This window comes from Saccopteryx leptura, unplaced genomic scaffold (assembly GCF_036850995.1).
Source record: "Saccopteryx leptura isolate mSacLep1 unplaced genomic scaffold, mSacLep1_pri_phased_curated manual_scaffold_60, whole genome shotgun sequence".
NCBI classification, from domain to species: Eukaryota; Metazoa; Chordata; class Mammalia; order Chiroptera; family Emballonuridae; genus Saccopteryx; species Saccopteryx leptura.
Window position 1 is genome coordinate 35,051 of NW_027095742.1, and position 13,797 is coordinate 48,847.

The 13,797-nt window shown below is 61.8% G+C and overlaps 1 protein-coding gene across 2 annotated transcripts in view; it reads left to right on the top strand.

The window, feature by feature from the left end:
• Window positions 1-12,939, top strand: part of LOC136387068 (VPS10 domain-containing receptor SorCS2-like) — a 47,938-nt gene extending 34,999 nt beyond the window's left edge. Inside the window, exons 13-18 of one of the 2 annotated variants that reach the window (XM_066358130.1) lie at window positions 2,897-3,009; window positions 3,905-4,030; window positions 4,815-4,914; window positions 5,492-5,594; window positions 8,111-8,256; window positions 10,658-12,939. In XM_066358130.1, coding sequence (XP_066214227.1) covers window positions 2,897-3,009; window positions 3,905-4,030; window positions 4,815-4,914; window positions 5,492-5,594; window positions 8,111-8,256; window positions 10,658-10,722 — 653 coding nt within the window. In that variant the 3' untranslated portion in view covers window positions 10,723-12,939. The remainder of the gene's footprint in view (window positions 1-2,896; window positions 3,010-3,904; window positions 4,031-4,814; window positions 4,915-5,491; window positions 5,595-8,110; window positions 8,257-10,657) is intronic. The other variant, XM_066358131.1, reaches the window with a different exon arrangement.
• Window positions 12,940-13,797: the final 858 nt, after the last annotated feature.

Here is a 13,797-nt window from a genome sequence, read left to right on the forward strand (position 1 = left end):
GAACAGCACCACCGAGATCAATGTGAAGAAGTGTACTATTGGTAACCTGTTTCTTCTAGAAGTTTTATGGTTTCCAGTGCTCTGTTCAACTCTAATCCATGTTGGGTTAGTGTCCCAGGAGAGCTCAAGCTCTATATCGATCAGGCATCCCTGAGTCAACTTCCCCATGCGGTGGGACACTCCTGCTTATCAGCAGGCTGGCAGCCTCTTCAAGACTACTCTTGAGGGGGATACGAGGATGCTACTGATAAGTGCTGACACTAACTGCCACCGGAGGAAAGACACAACTGACACACAGAGTTAGTTGCAAGAATCACACAGGCAATTTATTACTCACAAATCCTATGGCGTGCCTGGGTACAGCTCAAGGGGGCCCCGTCGGCGTGCTCCTCTCGGCTGTCCTTGGCCAGAGCTCAGAGCGGGGTGGAGACAGTCCACGTTCACCTTGGCGTCTGGGCAACTACTGCAGCAGGGGCCCCTCAGCTTTAGTACCTTTTCTGGCCAACACCTTCTAACAGGTGTCAGTCTACAGGATTATCACCTCAAACCACCTTTTTGGGAGTTCCTCGCAGGCAACCCCTTTTATGTTAATCTACTGAAATGTTACATCAAACTACTTTTTAAGATGTTCTTATTTATGTTAACTTTGTAAGTTAACACCAAACCACTTCTTATCTATGTATAACTTCATACACACACTATATTAATTCCTATCCAGATGGTATAACCTTAATTTCCTTAATTTTAATATTATATCTTAATTACTTTTAGATATCTTTCACATTTTTTTAATATTTATATATACTTAATTACTATAACATTATATTACTACAACAGTTAGCTTTCATGAATGGTGAAGAGTCGAGTCTCCAGTTTCATTGCCTTGCAGGCAGCCGTCTGGCTCTCCCACCCCCATTTACTGATGAGACTGTCCTTCCCCCATTGTAGAATATGTAGAATATATTTGCAGTTCCTTTTTCGCAGGTTGTGGGTTTATGCCTGATCTTTCTGTTCTGTCCCATTGATCCGTGTCTGTTTTTATGCCAGTACCACGCTGTTTTGATTACTGTAGCTTAGCAGTGTAGTTTGACATCCACATGATGCCTCCAGCTTTGTTCTTTCTCAAGATTGTTTGAGGTCTTTGTGGTTTCATACAAATTTTAGGATTGTTCTGTTTCTGTGGAACATGCCACTTTTTTTTCTATTTCTGTGAAAACTAGCATTGGAATTTTTAAAAAGATTTTATTTATTGATTTTAAAGAAAGGAGAGAGGGAAGGGTGGAGAAAGGAGAGGGGAGCAAGAAGCATCAACTCGTAGTTGCTTCTCCTATGTGCCTTGACCGGGCAGGGCCGGGGTTTCGAACTGGCGACCTCAGTGTTCCAGGCTGACACTTGACCCACTGCGCCACCGCAGGTCAGACTACCATTGGAATTTTGATAGGTTGCTTTGGGCAGTGTGGGCGTTCTACACGTGTTCTTCCGGTCCACGAGCCCAGAATCTCTATCTCAGGGTGTCTTCCTCGGTCTCTCCCGTCAGAGCCCACAGGGTCCAGTGCACACGTGTCAGCCTCCGTGGTTCAGTTCAGTCCTTGGCAGTCTGTCCTCTTTGCTGCAGTGGTGCACGGGGTGGTGCTCTCACTGTCTCCTTCCCATAGTTCCCCGTTAGCGTGTAGAGGCCTGGCAGGTTTCTGTGTAGCGATTTTCCGTATCCTGCGACTAGACCGCATTTATTTATTAGTTCTCACAGTGCTGTGGTGGAGTCTTTCGGGTTTTCTCTAGATGCTCTATTGTGTCATCTGCAAATAGTGAGTTACTTCTTCCTTTCCAATGCGGGTGCCCACTGTAAGGTGCAGAGTTCACAGCTCCCCAGTGCTTGTCCCTAGAGCCACTCTTCCCTGCAGCCTCTCCTCCCACTTCATGGGGGAGGGAACCAAGGCCCTGGGGGGGCCATGGAGAGAGGACGTAGCCGGGTCTCCACAGCACGCCCGCTGTGGCTCCAGAAGGACTCTTACTGTGGTGGGGGTGCCAGCCCTGTCAAAGTCCGTGGGTCCCTGGAGGATAGGACGCCAACCCTGTGAGGTGCGTACATCCCTCGTGAGTTAACGGGACAGGTTCAGCCTGTCCAGGTCAGTCCTGTCCTCCTCCTCGTTACTGTTATTACTGTTACTAGACAGCAGCCATGGATGGGGGCACTGCCTGGGACGGCTTTGGCACACAAGTTGGGAGCTTACTTTCCAAAAGTGGGCCATGGGATCTGAACCCTGGGGCTGGCCTGGGCCATCCCAGGTGTGGGAGAGCAGGACTGTCCCAGGTGTGTGGCCACCCTCTGTGGAGGAGCAAGACCATCTGGGCGCGTGGCCGCCCTCCGCGGGGGAGCAGGACCGTCCGGGCACGTGGCCGCCCTCCGCGGGGGAGCAGGACCGTCCGGGCGCGTGGCCGCCCTCTGTGGAGGAGCAGGACCGTCCGGGCGCGTGGTCGCCCTCCGTGGGGGAGCAGGACCGTCCGGGCGCGTGGTCGCCCTCCGTGGGGGAGCAGGACCGTCTGGGCGCGTGGCCGCCCTCCGCGGGGGAGCAGGACCGTCCGGCCGTGGGGCCGCCGTCTGTGGAGGAGCAGGACCATCTGGGCGCGTGGCCGCCCTCCGCGGAGGAGCAGGACTGTCCAGGCGCGTGGCCGCCCTCCGCGGGGGAGCAGGACCGTCCGGGCGCGTGGCCGCCCTCCGCGGGGGAGCAGGACCGTCCGGGCGCGTGGCCGCCCTCCGCGGGGGAGCAGGACCGTCCAGGCGTGTGGCCGCCCTCTGTAGAGGAGCAGGACCGTCCGGGCGTGGGGCCGCCGTCTGTGGAGGAGCACGGCCCGGCTGCCCAGGGCTGAGCAGCACCCCATCTCCGCCTCCCTCCAGACCAGTTCCAGGTGGTGCCACTGCAGTTCTCCAAGGAGCTGGACACCTACAACCCCAACACCCCCGAGTGGAGGGAGGACATCGGCCTGGTGGTCGCCCGGCTCCTCGCCAAGGTGCTCTGTCCCACCAATGTCACGGCATTCCCAGCACCTGCGGGGCCTCAGAAAGGCTGGGTGATCCGCGGGGCCCCAGAGCAGGGCAGGGTGGGTGTGGCTGTCCCACAGTCACGGCCCTCTGGCCTTCAGCCTGGCTGGCAGGTGCCTGGGAGGGCGTGAAGCTGGAGGGTCACCCTGCAGGCGAGGCACAGGGTGGCACCCTCCCTGCACATGGAGTGACACTGTGTAATAGCCTGTCCTCCAAGGGCCCAGATCTCTGAGAGGCAGGTTCCTCTTCTGGGTCAAACCCAGGAGACAGGAGAACCAGTGTGAGCCCTCGGGGAGTGCATCTGAGGGACCTTAGGACACTGAGGCCCTTGCCGCCAGTGAGAGAAAGACTGCCCCCTAGAGTTGTCAAGGCTGCCACAAGCTGAGTGAGGCCTACTCTGACCATGCAGCCCATTAATAACGCTGGTAATAGCGTCCCGGGTATAGACGGGTGAATAGGAGTTTGCCCGATGGACATGCATGGACTGAGACCTTCCAAGAGATAGAAGGGTGCGCGGGGCTGAGCTTTGGAAGTTTGGGAGGATGTTACCCCGGGAGGGGCCTGCTCACTGTGGCTGTGGTGTGAGGAATGGGCTGGAGGGGCCAGGCCTGGCTGGGTGGAGGCCGGTGTGGGAGGCAGAGGGCTGAGAAACCAGAAGCAGTGCCCTGTGGGAGGGGACACAGGCTGCTGGCAGGCCTTGGGGCCATTCCCAGGGTGTGCGGGGCCAGAAATGGCTTGCAGGACAGCCAGCCAGGACTCAGACTGAGTGGTGTGTGTGTGGGGGGGGGTATTCCCAGGGGCTCTGGAGTGTGGAGGGGGGGCAGAGAAGGCAGGTGGACCCAGTGTCCCCTCGTTGGTCTGCAGGAGACTGGCATCCCCGAGGAGCTGCTAGTGACCGTGGTTAAGCCAGGGCTGCCCACCGTGGCTGACCTGTACGTGCTCCTGCCCCCGCCCAGGCCCATGAGGAAGAGGAGCCTCACCAGTGACAAGGTATCTTAGACGGGCCCTTCCTGCCCCACTGGAGGGCAGGTGACAGTTCACCGCAAGCACAGAAATGTCACTGGCTCAGCACTTTCCATGACTCACAGTCGATGTGGATGTGTGCCCTCCATCTGTGGCCTCCAAGGTCTCTGTGGGACACTGCGGGCAGAGGGGGCACCGGGCAGGACCACCTCCCCAGGTGATGCACGTCCCTTCCCATCTCGTTTCATCAGCCAGAGCCGGTCACATGGTCCTGACCTCCCTGCAGGGGTGCGGGAGACTTGGGACACACAGAACACGGGTGTCAGGACAGAGCAGAAACGAGCCCATTGCTGAGCACGTGTCCAGTGCACGGGGCAGCTTACGAGTCACGGCCTCGTGGAAGGCGGCATGCCCTCCGAGTGACAGGCCGGCGGCAGCCACGCCTCCCTGTGCGGAGCTCAGGGCTCCAGGCAGAGCACTGGTGTTTCTTAGGAGCCTCACATTCACCCTCAGAACACAAAAGTGCAGCCACCGTCCCAGCCGCACCAGTGACGTGGCAGGACCAGGTGTCCTCTGGAGCCTCCAAGTCCGGGCTCTGTTGGCTGGTCACCCACATGTCCCCGATGTATGACCTGCATTCTGTGAGCAGGGACGGGCCTCCCAGAAGCTCAGGGGCTGCCCCACCTCGGGGACCACCACCCACGGAGGCCGCTCTCCCTGCACACGGCTGTACCCGCCTGTGCAGAGAGGACACCAGCCCCGCCCCCGCCCCGTGGTTCCCGAGGGCCCTCACTCGCCCCTCTATTCACAGAGACTCTCAGCCATCCAGCAGGTGCTCAGCGCGCACAAGATCAGCTTCCTCCTGCGGGCTGGGGTCCGGGTCCTGGTGACCACAAGGGACACAGACACAGGTGAGAGTCTGGGGGCTCCCCTGGCCTGGCCTGGGCTCGCCCTTGCAGGGAGGGGTGGGCATGTGGCCAGGCCCCTCAGACAGCGCCCATTACTCTGGGGACAGGGGCCCCTCAGCCACCCACAGCCACTCCCTGGCTGGGTGGTCACCTCCAATTAAAACGGGGCCTTCAGCTCGTCTCCACAGATGCTGCAAGGAGCCCCGACTTGGGGTCTCAGGTGCCCCCCCCCCACTGTAGGACTGTCCTCTCAGGTCATGTGTGTCCTTTCCCGAAGCTGGAAAGCTGGAGGGCTTCTCTGTGCTCTGGAAAGATGGTGTGCCCGTGGGAGAGTCGGCAGGTGCTCCCCACACCGCGCAGACACGGACGGGGGTTCTGTCCACTGTCCAGAGCGGAGGACCAGGCCCAAGTTCACACAGGAGCATGGGCGGCCCAGGGCGGGGCCCCTCCTGCAGAGTCCTGCCCCCTCAGCCCCGCGGGAGAACCTGCCCGGCCACGCGAACCTCTTCCTGTCCAAGATGGCCGGGCTGGGGCCGGGCGCTGCTGCCCACACTGACCGCTGACGGCCGCTCTGTTGCAGGCTCTCCGAGGCTGGGAAGCAGTGGCGGCTACTGGGCGGTGGCCGTCCTCTTCGTTAGCGGACTGTTCGCCGTGGCAGCCTTCATACTCTACAAGTTCAAAAGGCAAGGCCGCCAGGCCGCCCTCGGGAGGGTGCCGGCTGGGAGGGTGGAGGTCTGCACGTGCACCCAGGCCCCCGGGTGCCCACATGCCAGCAGGCTGCCCCGGCCCTCAGAGGGAGCCCAGGTCGCACTGCTGGGGCAGGGGAGTGAGGGGCTGACTGGCCCATCCACAGGGCTGCAGTGTGCGGACGAGGGGGCTGGCCGGGACCCCAGGGACGCAGTGGGCGGGCCTTGTGCTGAGGCTGGGTGGGGCTCATGAACCCGAACTTACCTGGGTTCTGAACCTTGGACCTTGAAACCAGCAAAAGGACCAAGAAGGGTCACCGAAGACTCACTTCCCGCAAAGTGCAACTTCACGATTTCACCCCGTCTTGCTGAGGAGACCCTCAGCTTGTGGCCTCAAGGTCCCCCTGCTCAGGGTTGCCCTTGGGGACAGTCCAGAAGCATAGCTTGCCCTCTCCTTCAAGCTCCTCTGAAGCTGAGGGTCCCCTCCAGACCCCTCTCGGCTGTTTATCATGCATATCTGGTCCTTGAAGTAGTCATGTGGACACCCTCGTCTCTGTGGTCACTGGCCTGGGTGCCGCAGACACAGAGCTGACCGAGGGCAGAGATGTTCCTGTGCTCTGGGAGCTGTGTCCTGGCCGAGGGCGTGTCTGTCACCTGCCTTGTGACTCAGTTCCCACTGCAGGAGCAGCCTGAGATGCTCTGACAGTGTATAACAGGGACCAGAGCTGGTCTGGGAGCTGGTCTGGGGAAGTCTGGGAGGACCTCCCTGAGGAGATGATTTCTGGGTGGGCTCCTGAAGGACGAGTAGGGCTTTGCTGAGCAGAGAGGCTGGAGCAGTGGCCAAGCTGTGGCCTTTCCCCAATTTCCAGACTTGTCTAAGCACTGACCTCCGGGCAGGTCCACCTCAGTGACCCACAGGCACCCCTAATTCAAACTGAACTCAGATTCTCACCCCACCAAACCCCTCCTGAGAGAAGGATGTGACCTGCTGCCAGCACCCAAGCTGAGAATACACGTCCTTCCTGTCCCCTCCCCTCCCTTCCCCTCACCCAGAAGGCTTGATCCTCCTGCCCCACCCTGTCCCGGCATTGGGATTTGTCAGGATAGGAAGTGGCAGGCACTACCCTGAAACAGGAGGTTCAAGTCAGTGGTAACACGGCCCAGGGGCTGCAGCTCCAGTGCCAGCTCTGGGCAGGGGATTGACCAGGCTCGGGCAGAGGCGCCCCTCACCAGTCAAGGCCCCTCCTGGCCCCTGAGCCGCTGTGACTTCGATGGATGACAGATGTGCTTGACCTTCCAGAGCCAGGTCCCCTCCCCTCCACCTGGATGGGCATTTCTGGACGGGCTCCGTGGGCAGAGCCACACACTTTATCCTGATCCAGGTGTGGAGGGGGGATCCCGGAGATTCTGATGCTCTGTCACCTCCTCCTGCCCCTGGTGTGCCTGGTGCCAGCCCTGGGCCCGCACGTCCATGTGGGTGCCGTGTTGATCCCTACACAGGGGACAGTCCAGTCTTGGCCAGGAGAAGGTCCGATATTTACCCACAAGGACAGGGACCTGCCCCGGGGAGGGGCTTCCCTGCTCACCCCAGTCCCTTCTCAGTCTCTGTTCAACGTGCTGGGACATTCAAGTGCACTCAAGGGTCAGCCCTGGATGTGTGCTCCCCACGAACCCCTGGGGTGAGGGGCAAGAGCAGTGCTGGCTCACCCCAGGGGTTCTCAGCCCTGGACATCTGGGGGGGCTGCTCTGGTGGGCTGGTCAGCACAGCTGGGCTCTGCTGCAGGGACACAGCCTGGCTCACAGTCACCAAAGGCTGATGTCCCATTCTCACTACAAGTCACTGGGAGCCCCTCACGCAGGACCTGGAATGACAGAGGGGCCATTGCCAGCAAGGCTGGTGCCGTGTCAGGGAAGAGATGTTTTGTTTAGGAAGAACTTGAGCCAGCATGTAAATGTCCCAGCCTGGAGGGAACACATGCTGCCTGTGGTCACCCCCAGTGGGCAGAGCTAGACACAGGCCTGCCCCACGCCAGGGGCCTGGATGAACATCTAGAATTGGCGTGTTTGGGAACAGCCTGCTCTCCTGAGCCCTAGCCCAACTGGGGCAGGGGTGTGCCCACACCATCCTCTCCCTCTGCCCTGGAGGGGCTGGGAAAGCGAGAACCAGGCAGCCCCAGAACCCGGCCAGGGCTCAGCCAGCATCTCTCAGAGCCTGGGGGCACTGTGCGACCCAGCGGCCTCACCAGAGCGCAGGCTCTGCTCTCCCACTCACAGGGTGGTGGGGAAACGGGAGTGAAACACCCTCCCCTGTAACAAGTCCTCTGCCCGGGCACCAGGGAGACAGACAGACACTGAGTGTCCTGTGTGCTGTGGGAGCTCACAGGAGGGAGGGCTTCCTGGAGGAGGTGGCCCGGAGCAGAGATGGAACAGGAGAGAAGGGGAGCACAGCTGGGCACCAGGATGGGGGGTGGCAGGCGGCCTGGGTGGAGCCGAGCCCCCACTCTGCCCTGCAGGAAACGCCCCGGCAGGACGGTGTACGCCCAGATGCACAACGAGAAGGAGCAGGAAATGACAAGCCCCGTGAGCCACGGCCAGGGGGTGCAGAGCGCCGTCCAGGGTGAGGAGTTTATAGATGATGATCTCGACTCGCAGACTCTAGGTAACGCCTGCCCCGCAATCCCACCTCCCCACCCTTCTGTGGGCCCCCACCTGGCCGCCTCAGCCAGCAGAGCGCCCGGGATGCACAGCCTGGCCGGCCCTGCACCTGACGAGGTGGTGAGGCCCGTAGGCACTGGGGCCCCATGCCAGGCAGCCGCTGAGCGCGCGGAGGGCAGGGAGAGGAACCAGGGGCTGGTGTGCACAGTCACCTCCGAGCCCTCCCGCTCCCTGGGAGTGCGTGTCCTGAGTGCCGGGCGTGATATCCTGGTTGACGTGCGCTCCTCTGCTCCTGACTGCTGGTGCGGAGCGTTGGTCCCGGGCTGCCCAGCAGAAGCCCCAGCTCAGTGTGCCACGCCCCCAGTTAGTGCCATGTCCCCTCGGGGGTCCCCGTGAGGTTGCCGTCCATGGCTGCAGAGGAGTCATCTCAGAGCACCCTCACCCGGGTGCTGGGCAATTCAAGTGGGCAGCCCCCAAAGCCACCAGCTGGGGCTGTTCCCCGCCCACCGCTCACCTGTGGCCTGCAGGTGGCATGGGCTCCCTCACAGCGTGGCGGCCGAGTGCCCCATGCAGCCAGGGAGGCCACTGCATCACCTTCCACACAGTCACATGCCACCGCGTCCTGCCCTGGAGGTGGGGGCCGCCGTCCACGCTGGAGCTGCAGCACGCGGCCACATGACACAAGTGGGCAAGCCAAGGCTCTGGGCACTGGGTGGGTGCTGTCACTTCAGCCACCCCGGGAGACAGGGACCTTTCCCAAGCTGAGGCACATAGGCGCGGAGATGCACTGTCCCTGGTCACACAGCTGGTGGGGCGTGGCTGGAGCTCCCTCTTGGGGACCCTGCCCCTTGAGCTGCTGTAGGACCAGGCCTGCAGCTGTAGTGGCTCGAGAAGGCCCGTGAACATGTCCCTGGCACGCCCGCTGCGGCTGTTGTCAGAACGATCCTCTCAAGCCTGCTGTGCTGTGTCCCGAGAACTCTGAGAAACCCCTGTCCTCACTTTTGCAGTGATGAACAGCAAGGCTCAGAGGGGTGAGGCTCTCCCCTGGGGCACACAGCCATGCCGTCCCTGCATCCACACCCAGGTCACTCCTGTCCCTCACCTGGGCAGGGGTCCCTGACTGTGTACAGGCCAGGCCCACCTCGCCCACATGCTCCAGCCCAGATGCATTCCTCACTGAGCAAGGCTTCTAGCCTCCCGGGACAGGATGGACACTCCCGATCACTAGCACCCGCTCTGGGCCAGGCCCCAGCTTGGGGCCGCCGGGGCACGTGCCTGCTAATGTGTCCACTTGACAGATGAAAAAGCTGAGGCTCGGGTGGTCGCCCGGCCCCCCAGGTCACTGAGCTGTTAAGAGGGGGAGGCAGAGTCAAGCCCAACTCTGTGACTCCAAAGCCAGCGCCCCTCCCCCTGCCGCAGCCCCCAGGTGTCCACCCTGCATACCTGAGGAGACCCCTGGCCGGTCTCTCCCCCGCCCAGCACAGGGGTGGTCAGATTGAGTCGGGCTCGGGGTCCACGCTTTCTCCCACATATCCTGGCTACCACATTCATGCAGGCTCTGCAGAGGCCTCACATTCTGCAGAGGCTCTGAATGACCGGGGGCTACCCACACTTGGACAGAGGCCGTGGGGTCCCGGGAGGGCAAGGGCCCCCTCTCCGGCCTCGAGCAGCTAGTGCTGGGAAGCCCCGAAGGGCAGCGATAGGGTAATAATAATAGATCGTTTTACTCGAGCGCTTCGTGTGCGCCCAAAGCCTTCGAGTCCCCACTCAGTTCCTTGAAAAGAAGTGCCATTATTATCCCCAGATGACAAAACTAGGCCACGAGGCGGTGACCTTGGTGAGGTCTCACTGGCAATGGGGCTGGTGGCCCCTGGCCGCCCACAGCCTGGCTGGCCACAGAGCTGGGCATGGGGACAGCTCCTTTCCCAGGCTGCACAGCTGTCCCCTGCTCTCATAATGCAGTGCCCCCAGAACCTCCCACGTCACCCCTGCAAATGACACCACTGTGCCCCTTTCTCTTTTGCCGCACCCGGGCCACGCCACGCTGGCCTGCAGTGCCCACCACCTGTAGGGGGCGCAGTCCCTCCTGCACACCCCTGCTGCCGATGCCTGGGTCGGCCCTGCTGCAGGTCAGTGGGGGTGGCAGGTGGTGGCCGGCCTTGGCCTCACCCCCGGAGGCCTGTGGGGTCCACTGCTTGTGATGGCACCAGGAGAACCCACTCAGTCACCCACCAGGTACCATGGAGACCCCACCACCCACTCGGCACTGTGCTCGGACACCACCTGCATGGCGTGGGCTGAGGCCACCGCTGCGTCCCGCACGGCCCTGTCTCTCCTCCCTCTGCCCCACCCCACCCCCAGCCGATGGGCCAGTGTGCTCACGAGTGGGCATTTCTGTTTCCCAGGGAACCACTCTGGCGTGGTCCTCAGCATCAACTCCCGAGAAATGCACAGCTACCTGGTGAGCTGATGCCTGCAGAGGCCATGCCCAGGGCAGTCTCCTCTCCGTGGCTCCATCCCTGTGGGAGGCACCAAGCCACAGACGCGGCGGTGCTGGCGCTGGGACTGGCATCCCCTCAGACACCCGTGGAAGGCCACCCCCTCCAGCTGTCCCCACACAAGGCCACAGACGCCCCTGCCTCTGTCCAGTTCACGGGGTGCACGGGGGACCTGCTGACTGCCTCTCCCCCTGGACACCAGGCCCACGGCGCCACCCACAGACCCCACCCCGACTCTGGGCACACCTCTCTGCCCCTGGGCCCTGAGAGGTTGCCCTGGCTGCTCCACACCCATGGCCCCAGCCCCCACCTGACTTCTGGGGGGCCAGGGCTGGTCCCCCCTGGCGACAGGGAGCTGAGCCCGCCTGGCTGCCCACCCCTGGAACCACAGACCTGTGCAGTCACTCTGCACTACCACTTGGTCCCTGCACAGGGACGCTGGGTCCTCCTCTGTCAAAGCCCCGCCCCAGGAGGGCAGTCCTGCCTGCGTGGCCACTTCTGTGGGGTGTCCAGCCCTCCAGCATCCGGAAAGCCTGTGACCCCGGCCCGACCCTCACCACCCTCCACGTCTCCTGCTGCCCCCTTCTTTACACTGCAGGGGATAGAAACCACCCCCACGTCTCCTGCTGCCCCCTTACACTGCAGGGGATAGAAACACCTCTCTAGGTCGCTGTGGAGTTCTGTTCAGCTGTTCCTGTGGCCAGCTGGTAGCCACGGGCGGCAGTCAGAGCCCCGTTCTCAGGAGCCGCTTTTCCAGACCGCCCAGCGCTGCTGCTGCTCGGCCTCCCCTGGCTCCTATCCCCCGGGTTGGGCCTGAGGGGCAGAGGCTGCCCTGGGTCTCCCCGGGCTGCGCCCTGCAGAGACACTAGATCTGCACTTCCTTACAGCTTCAGGGACCCTGTAGAAACCCAGGGCCCGGGGAGGTTTAGGGCTGGACAGCAAGCATGTGAAGTGGAGAAACCCAGCCCCCGGCGGGCGGGGCGAGACTTTCCCAGGGTCACCAGCAGAGGGCAGCGCAGCAGCCCCAGGGGCTAGCCCTCTGCTCCGGGCAGTGAGTCCACCCCCACACAGGTGCCCAGAATCAGGGACGCTGCCTCAGGCTACACCTAACACTAGAGAGGAGGATTCTCACCTTTTGCCTTGAATTCGCAAGTCAGTTTCCCTTTCCCCTTGCCCCGCACTGTCCCCCGCTCCACCCCTAGGCAGGCTCTCAGGTGGCCCGCCCTTCCTGGGAACACCAGGACCCAGGCTAGTAATTTGCTGGCCTGCTGGAGAGTCAGGAATGAAGCCTGGGGGATGTTAACCCATGTCCCCGTGGGCGAGGGAGACCTGACACCCAGAGCAGCCCCTGGACTGTGTGGGGGACCCCTTCAGTCCAGTGCCCTGTGTCACAAGTGGGGCTTCTAAGACCACAGGGGGAAGGGGTCATTGTGGGTCTGTCTCCCCACTCCTCCTGGCCCCCAGCTGGGACTCCTGGGTGCCTTCTCCAGAAGTCACCCTGCAAGTTGTCCTTGAGACCCTACTTGGAGACAGGCTGAGCCCGAGGACCGGGGAGGGAGCTGGAAGACCAGTGTGGAGAGGCTGGGTTCACAGGACCTTTGCCACAAGCTCCCCCTTCCCTGCCCAGCCCACGTGCAGTCTCCAAAGACACCTTAGGAGCCCACCCTCCACCCCAACTGCCTGTCCTGACTGCCAGGCACCATCCAGGGCCAAGGTCAAGATCAGCAGGGGGAACCCTGGACACGGCCCCTCCCCCCAGCTCACCAGTGCCTGCGGGTGACCACCCCTCGGACCTCTGGCTGCCCATCTTCATTCTCTCCGCTGTTTGAGGGTCAGGCTTTCCCTCAGTTACTTGTGTTTTATGCCCTTGTTTCTATTAAGAGTATTTTGGGTGCACGGACCCAAGGACCTGGGAACGAGAGGGCGTCCGATGGCACTTAACCTTTTCCGTGCGGTCCCCATGCAGAGCGGCCCGCAGGCCTGCGGAGTGATCCGGTCCTACATTTGAGAGTCTCTATATTTGGTGTGCAGGTACACACAGGCACCTGGGTGCGTGCCCTTCCGGCCACAGGCCGCCCGCTGAGGTGTCACGCGACCGGGCCACGCCCATTCTTCATATATGCACATAGCAAAGATGCGAGAAATTCTTATTTTTCCTTTTTAAAAATCAATAAATCATTTGTGATGCTTTTACGAGGATTAAATGAATATGATCGGTGTTTGTCTTACGATTAGCCTATTTTTCGACATTTATCTAAGACCAGGGTACACGCACCCCTAGGATTGTGGCTCCAGAGGCCCCGTGGCCGGGGGCCCGTGGGAGGAGCAAGCAGGAGCAGGTCCCGACCCTGCTGGGGGGCGGGTGGAGTAGGGTTGCAGTGACATTAACCTTCTTGGTCACCGGATCAGAACATGCCGGCAAAGCAATGATGTCCGGAGGACAGAGGCAGGGGTGGGGTCGGGGGTCAGCCTTCCCAGCGCTCACACACCGCCCACTCCCTCCTCTGTGGCAGCCGCAGGGGCCCCGGGCCCGAGGCCTGGAAGGTGCAGCCCCACATCCGGCTCCCAGAACCCTGTCCAGCAGAAAGTGTCCCCGACACCACGTCAGACCAGGCCACTGTGGCCGTGAGGGATGGAGACAAGCCCGAGAGCCTGTCCAATCACCTCCAAATGTGGACAGACCCAGCCACGAACACGGCCGCCCTCGTCCTCAGGCGGCAGCTGGAGTCCCAGGTCCCCTCTTTCCAGATGAGAGCTGTGATGCCCAGCGGTCGCCTGCTCCTCCCACAGCAGCCAGTTCCCCCCACGGCCACCCGAACACCAGGCTTCCCAGCACCCTGTCACCAAGCCCCCGGGCTGCATTCTCTCTGCATTAGCACTAACCCGACCTGTCCGGCCGCAGCTGGGCCCCTGGGGCTCGGGCCGGGGGTGCGGGCAGCACCCTCTGTCCCTCGCTGGGCAGTGTCCGGAGGGGGGCGGGTCTTTGCACATCGGCAGTCCCCTGACCCACTCAGTGACCACCCCGAGGAAAAACCCACGCCCGAGCT